At 37.1% G+C, this 8,143-nt stretch overlaps 1 protein-coding gene across 1 annotated transcript; it reads left to right on the forward strand.

Annotated features, from left to right (window-relative positions):
* Positions 1-985: 985 nt before the first annotated feature.
* LOC102665107 (uncharacterized) lies at positions 986-1,555 on the forward strand. The gene has a single exon (XM_006588015.1). The coding sequence runs from the start codon at positions 986-988 to the stop codon at positions 1,553-1,555; it is 570 nt and encodes a 189-aa protein (XP_006588078.1).
* The last annotated feature ends 6,588 nt before the right edge of the window (positions 1,556-8,143 follow it).

Here is an 8,143-nt window from a genome sequence, read left to right on the forward strand (position 1 = left end):
CTGCTGCATACATGGAGAAAATGGATCAATGTCTGTTTACAATCTACCACTATATCATTCCTAATAAATGGCAGCCCCACAAAGGAGTTTGCTCCCACTAGAGGTTTGAGACAAGGGGATCCCCTAGCCCCCTTGCTCTTCAACATAGTGGCTGAAGGCTTAACTGGAATGATGAGGGTTGCAATAGATAATAATCTGTATACAAGTTTTCAGGTAGGGAAGCAAAATGAGCAGGTTAATATTCTGCAATATGCAGATGACATAGTATTTGTGGGGCATGCTTTTGTGGGATAATGTTATTGCTTTGAAGGCTATGCTGAGGGGTTTTGAATTGGCATCTGGATTGAAGATTAACTTTGCAAAAAGTCAAGTTGGGATCTTTGGAGCTGAGGTCAACTGAATTCATGAGGCAGCAGAATTTTTGAACTGTAGACATATGGAGATTCCTTTCTATTATCTGGGCATTCCCATTGGGGCAAAGTCCACCAGCAGCTTGGTGTGGGAACCGCTGATCAGGAAATATGAAGAGAAGCTATCTAAATGGAACCAGAAAATTTTATCTATGGCTGGAAAGGTTACTCTCATCAATTCTGTCCTCACTGCCCTCCCTATTTATACCTTATCTTTTTTCAAGCTTCCTCGAAGAATAGCTCTCAAACTTGTCTCCTTGCAAAGGAACTTCCTGTGGGGAGGTGTTCAAGGGCATAAAAAAATCCCTTGGGTGAAATGGGAAGTAGTTTGTCTCTCTAAGGAGGAAGGGGGTCTAGGAGTCAAAGATATTTCTAAATTCAATACAGCTCTGATGGGTACATGGATATGGGCTTTATCTTCTAATCATAATCAGTTGTGGGTTAGAATCTTAATGTCTAAATATGGTGGATGGTCAGATCTTAGCAGTGGGAGGGATAAATCTTGGCAGTCTCATTGGTGGAGGGATCTTCGAAAGTTATATCAACAGCCTGAGTTCAGTATTATTCAGTAGCAGATGGTATGGAAGGTGGGAGGAGGGGAAAAAATAAAATTCTGGAAAGATAATTGGTTGGGGGAAGATTATAAACTTGAACAGCAATTCAATCAGCTATTCCTCATTAGTGATCAGCAGAACAGTACCATATCCAACATGGGAATCTTTTCCCAAGGCAAGTGGTGTTGGGACTTAAAGTGGAGAAGAAATTTATTTGACTATGAGCAACATACAGCTGTGACATTCATGGAAGCAATTACTGACATTCAAATCCAGCCTTATATGCAGGATATTCGGGTTTGGAAAGCTAATCGCAGTGGTATATATTCTACTAAGTCAGCTTACAAACTTTTGAAGACCACCACCCCAATTATGGAGGCCAACATCCTGAAGATTGTATGGAATCTGAATGTACCCCCAAGGGCTGCGATTTTCTCATGGAGACTTATCCTAGATAGACTGCCCACTAGAGGAAATCTCCTTCGAAGAAATGTGCAGATGCAGGATACTTCATGCCCTCTGTGTGGGAATGCTCAAGAAGAGGTGGATCATTTGGTCTTCAATTGTGAAATGACCTTAGGGTTGTGGTAGGAATATATGAGTTGGAATCAGATGGTTGGCCCCATTGCATCATCTCCAGCAGCACACTTTATTCAATTCTATGAGGGCTATGCCGTAGGGCAAAATCAATCTCATCGATATGGATGGTGGGTAGCTCTGACTAACTCTATATGGAAGCATAGAAACCATGTGGTTTTCGAGGGTAATCACTTTCAACCATCTAAAGTGATGGATGATGCTTTATTCCTCAATTGGTCATGGTTAAAGACCAGAGAGAAACACTTCAGTTTTTCTTTCAACCAATGGTCTTCTAACCTTGTGGCTTATTTTAGTTGATATGGGTTGGGTATATTGACTATTTGTTTGGGTTGGATATTTTATCCTTTGTAGTGGATTATTGGAGGGTTTGTTTGGGTTGGGAGGCGACACTCTAAGTGTCATGTAATTATGTGTAATTCATCAGTACTTTTGGTACTGATTTGATATTATTAATAATATACATATCTATGTTTGCCTTCCATATAAAAAATAAAAAAAAGACACAAAAGTGCCACCTTCCAAAAACCAAAACAAACCCAACAATAACCCAGCACAAGGACCCCAATACATATAATCAGAAATTTAACCAAAGGCCATCATAAGCACCTTTTGAGGTTCAAAAGGAATGCCATGAAACAACAAGGAATTCCTAAGCAATCAGCAGACCTTTCTATTTCTATTTTTTACACATTTAAAACTCAAACATATAAAATAAAAAATATATAACAAACTAACAAAGATAAAGACAAAAAAAAAGGAAATATAAACTCACCTCAGTTGGTGCTGCTGCCCATCATTTCCTCTCACAACAAATAGGAATCATGTACTTGCATGGAAGAAATAATCACACAACACACAATGATCAGAATAAGCAAATGCATATAATTAAGCATGATACAATATAAATATTCATGGAAGTAACAATGACTTGTCAAAAATTTGGATGAAATTCAATATGTAAATCAAAGCTTTGTCCCTGAAACCCTCTGTGTAAATCAAAGCTTTGTCCCTGAAACCCTCTATGTAAATTTGACAACCTCATGTCTCCCTTCCTGAAAACCCACTAAAAACTGCCTAACCCCCCTGCTGTTACTCCATAATTTATTCTGCAATAACTGCTTAAGGCAGTTACATATGGTCCTAAATCACTACACATTCAGTTACGATTAACCCTTTGTGCCTAACTAGGGTTTCGAAACATCACAACAGAGACAGACCATTGAACAATGGATTTTCATCATTAACATACAACAGAGACATACCTTCGATGGAAGCGCAGACATGAACTCCACAAACGCTAACTCGACAATGTGGTTGCAGTCATGGAAGTGCAACCCAGTTTGCGACAAACACGAACTTAGGCAGAAGGAGAAACAACAATAAAGCCCTGGGTTAAAACAACGAACACCTAATGTTAAAACGACGAACACCTAATGTTAAAACGAAAGGACGTACCTCAATGGATAAGTGGCAAAGACGATCTCCACAAACATGATCTCCACAATGTGGTTGCAGTCACGGAAGCGCAGGCGACTTTGACACAAGGAGAAAGAAGAAGAACGATAGGGTTCAAGCGCAAGGAGAAAGAAGAAGAACGATAGGGTTCAAGCGCGGGTTGTGCAATTTCATAAGTTTAATTTATAATGATAACAACATCGGTTTTTTATAATTAACCGATGTTAACATCGACTCGATAACATCAGTTTTTACAAAACCGATGTTAACAATGGCATACTAACATCGGTTTTGGAAAAACCGATGTTAACTAAGTCTACTTATTTACAAAAATGCCACCGCACTTTCGTTAACATCGGTTTTAGCTATAATCGATGTTAATTGGGCGATGTAGAAAGCTGTTTTTTTAGTAGTGTAATATTATTAATTAAACAAATCTATAATGGCAAGATCATATTATTAATATTATTAATAATTTAATATAATATAAATAATAGTTAGACTTCTTCTCACAACCTAATGTTTTATGTTAATTAAGTTTTCATATGATTTTTACATGAGCATTTTTTAATTGTATATCTTTTATGTTAAGTTTTTTACTTTAGTCATAGCTTATAGCATATGATTTTACGTTAATATTTTTTATTGAATGCTACGTTAGTTTTTTTTTATAGTTTTTATTCTTTTAAAAAATAAATTTTAATAACAATGGGGTGAATACTTTTTTTACCATTAATTAGAAATAAAGCTTATCTTTTAAGTTTTAACTTGGGGTGTTAAAAGATAGATTTGTTTATTTATTTAATTTAATAATATTAAGCAAATTTTTAAATAGACTAATAGATTAGATCAAATTTTTAAAAAAATGGGCCATACCTATAAAAAAACATAATAATTTAAGTCTTAATTTTATAAAATATGTCAGACCTATTTATTTGAAGTATGACATGGCCTATTCTCGTAAAAATTAAAACTTATTTATTTTAGAATATTTTTTTGTGAAATTTCATTTTAAAATAGCTAGTAACAATAATTTTAGAAAAATAAAAACAATAAAAAACTACTTACACTAAAATCAAAATGTCCTTTGTTTTATAAGGACTGATTTTCTTTTGAGAACATTATTTATTTATTTTGGAAAAATAAAAACAATAAAAAACTACTTACACTCAAATCAAAAGCCGTTTGTTTTATAAGGGCGGCTGAGGTTCTTTTGAGAACATTATTTTAGTCTTGTGAGTTTTGTGTTCACGTAGGGAAGGCACCATCCAGCACATGGAAAAGGTTGGATTGGACCACGTGTTGTAGTTCTTTGAAACGAATGTCAGAATCTTGTAGGAAGCGTCACTCCATTGAAATATTAATTTTTTGACTTTAGGTATGTTGGAGTTAATCATAGATTTGAATAAAGTATTGTGTTATTTTTATCTTTAATTTTAAGGAATCGGTGTCAAACTAAACAATAATATCTTAGTATTGAACATCATGGTAGAAATAATTAAATATGCCAGAAGTTGGAATGCTATTGGACAGTATTGGTCAGAGATAATTCGTTTTTTAATAAGAAAAAACAAATTGTTCGGTTTTTATATTATTTATTATCACTATAAACATTACCAACCAAAGTAGGGTAGAATAAATAGTGGGAGGAAAAGTAGGTATAGCCGGATAGGTGAAAAACCAAAAGCTGAATGGACAAACCACTTGCATAGGAAGACCATTGCACAAAAGAAAAAACAAAATAAATTGTTCTGTTTTTTCGTTGAATATTAAGGGCAAAGCTCCGAGAGAGCAAAGAAACAAAAGCTGCTAAATCAGCTTGCAATTGCCGACGGAAGATCAATATGATAAATCACTTCCTGCTGAATGGACAAACCCAACTTTGCAATAGCATCTACAGCTTCGTTGCATTCTCTAAGCACATGCTTAAAAATCACTTGCATAGGAAGACCATTCCATTCCTTTATAGCTCGCACTATGGGATAACAGGTATAATCCGGATTACAGCCATCCAATACCAATGAAATAGCCTATGCTGAACACCCATATTTACCTCTGATAACTCTCACCCACAAACTAGTAAGGTTTATTGACATGTCTAGCTAACCGTAACCCTAGACCTCCCTTCTGTTTGGGCTTACAAAGAGCTTGTCAGGCTACCCAGTGAACCTTTCTCTTGACCCAGTATCTCCCCAAATAAAATTACATGTTTGATCCAACTTGTCACAAAACCCTCTTGGCAAAAACTCGGATTGCATTGTATAAAGAGGCAAGGCATTTAAAATAGATTTAGTGAGAGTTAATCTACTTGGAAATGATAGAGTTCTAGACTTCCAAGCACTCAACTATTGTTGTGATTTCTCAAGAATACAATTATAGGAGTTCCTCAAAACTCTCCTGTGATGAAGTTTGATTCCCAAGTACTTCCCAAATCATTTGTACGTTGGAAACCTATGGCCTGGCTAATATCCACCTTAACCCTCCCATTCACATTATGAGAAAAGAATATCCTCGTCTTATCATCATTCAGCTTTTCACCAGAACTGTTGTAGAAGAACTCTAGACAAGCTGTGATTACCTCCACCTGATCCAAAGATGCTTCTGCAAAGAGAATAAGGTCGTTTGCAAAAGCCAAATGAGACAACTTTGGACCATTTCTCCCCACCTGAATGGGTTTCCACAGGTCACTATCAACTGCCACATTTATCATCTAACTCAACATCTCCATGCATAACACAAAAAGATAAGGAGAAAGAGGATCCCCTTGTCTTATACCTCTGTTAGGCTTAAAACTCTCCAGAGCCTCACCCTTCCAAAGCATTTGGATAGAGGAAGCAGTTATGCAATAAAACAATCATCAATAAAAGAAGAGGGTAAACCAACCTCTTTGAGGGTATCTACAATGAATTCCCAGTTTAGCCTGTCATAAGCTTTCTCCAAATCAGTTTTTTATGGCCATCCAACCTTTCTCCCCTCTCTTCTTTCTCGTAGGATGAATAACCTCTTGAGTGATAATAATGTTGTCCCTACATTGTCTATGAGGCACAAAATTACATTGAGTAGGACCAACCTTCTTATCCATCACCATCCTAAGCCTTGATGCAAAAACCTTTGTAAGACCTTTCTATGAGACATTACAAAGACTTATAGGCCTGAAATGAGTCAAACAGTAAGCATCATCAATCTTAGGTATCAAACATATCAAGATCTTATTCAAACTCTGCATTGCTGAGGGATTCCTATACAAATCCTTGATAAGGCCACACAAGGAAGGATCAACCACCTCCCACTGGCTTTGATAAAAAAAAAAAAAAAGGTGTTTGAAAGCCATCCTCCCCTAGAGCTTTAAAGCTCCCCTTGTTGAAAATGGCTCCCTTAACCTTCTCATCTGTAATATCAGCCTCAATCAACTCCAACTCTAATTGATCCAACTTTGGAAATTTACCTTTGAGGCAGAACTCCTCATGCTCCCCCTCCTTTCTGAATAAGTCTTTATAAAAAGAATTGACCATTTCTTCAAGCTCTTGAACACCCGTCACCACCCACTCCTCCTTATCATTCATCAATTTTCCCCTGAATTCCTCTGCCTCTTGACAATGGTAGAACAGTTAAAGTAACGAGAATTCCTATCACCAAACTTCAACCACTTGCACCGAGATTTCTGGAACCATAATAATTCCTCCTAGAATAAAATATCCTCCAATTCCCTCCAAAGATCCTGGTGCAAATTGTAAAGGAAATCATTGTGGCCCCCTACTCAAGGATCTATCAATTCCACGTAGTCTACTATGAATTTCTTCTCTTTTCCAGAACATATTACCAAAAACATTAGTGTTCCACACCTTAATGGTTTTGGTAAATTCCACCAAATGAGCATTCCACTCCATATTGTTACACCAATTATCTCTAACAAGCGAAGCTAAGCCATCATGAGAGAGCCAAGCAGCCCGAAATCGGAAGGGCCTTCTCCTTTGATTCATAGGGATCCCCACATCAAGAAAAACATGGAGGAGAGGATGGTCAGACTTATAATGAAACAGATGACTCACCTTGGCTCTAGGGAACCTTAATCTCCAACACTGATTAATAAGAACCCTGTCCAATCTTACTTGAAGATCACCTCTCTTCCATGTGAGTTTTGGCTCTTCAAACCCCACGTCTAACAAACCACAACACTCCACCATCTCCTTAAAGGCTCTCTCATCCCTACAGTGCAAGGATTTGAAGCCCCTCCATGACGTTCATTATCATACAAAATAGCATTAAAATCCCCCATAATCGCCTACGGAGCCACCATACTCTCACTACAATCTTTCAACAAATTCCATAAAGAATGTCTCAAAGCAGGAATCAGACTTCCATAGACTGTCATGAGAAACCAACTATCCTCAGCCCCTTGTTTAACCTTCATATGAATGGATTAAGCCTCCAACTGCAAGACTTCCACCTTCCAAACATTGGATTTCCATAAACACCATGTGCCCCTGGACTGGCCATTAGAACTCACAATATAATGCGAATCAAAACCCAAGTTCCTAATAACATTTTTCAGCTTTCTTATAGGAAGCATGGGTCTCCAGTAAGAAACACAAAGACAGCTGGTATTCCTGCACAATGTCATTCACCAATTTAATGAAACCTTTTCCCCTTGTACCTCTACAGTTCCAGCACATGATATTCATTAAACTAGTGTATTAGAGTTGGCCTTACCAGACCTTTCCACCATCTCTTGTTGCACTGGCATGCAGTAGTCAACAACATCCTCCGTTTGTATTTGTTCACCATCAATCCTCTCAATCTCCATGTCTTCCTTCTCCTTATCAGAACTTTTTTCCTCCTCCTTGATTCCTGTTTCTGCCTTTTCATACTCTGAATGAAAAGAATAACCTCCATGCTGTTAAGTTTCTATTATAGGTAAGGCTATCCCTCCCTACCCAATGAAATCAGGAATTCCCTTCATCTATTGCAGTAATGATGATGCTCTCTCTTAGGACCTTTTTTTCCTTGAAAATTTCCTCCCTTGACTTCCACTGTTACAGCTTTGGTCAAATGTGCTTTTACATTCCCTTGTTTTTTAGGGTCCTTACGTTGTGGGTTCTTTCCTCCATGTGTTTTATCTTATTG

The sequence above is a fragment of the Glycine max genome, chromosome 9, assembly GCF_000004515.6.
Source record: "Glycine max cultivar Williams 82 chromosome 9, Glycine_max_v4.0, whole genome shotgun sequence".
NCBI classification, from domain to species: domain Eukaryota; kingdom Viridiplantae; phylum Streptophyta; class Magnoliopsida; order Fabales; family Fabaceae; genus Glycine; species Glycine max.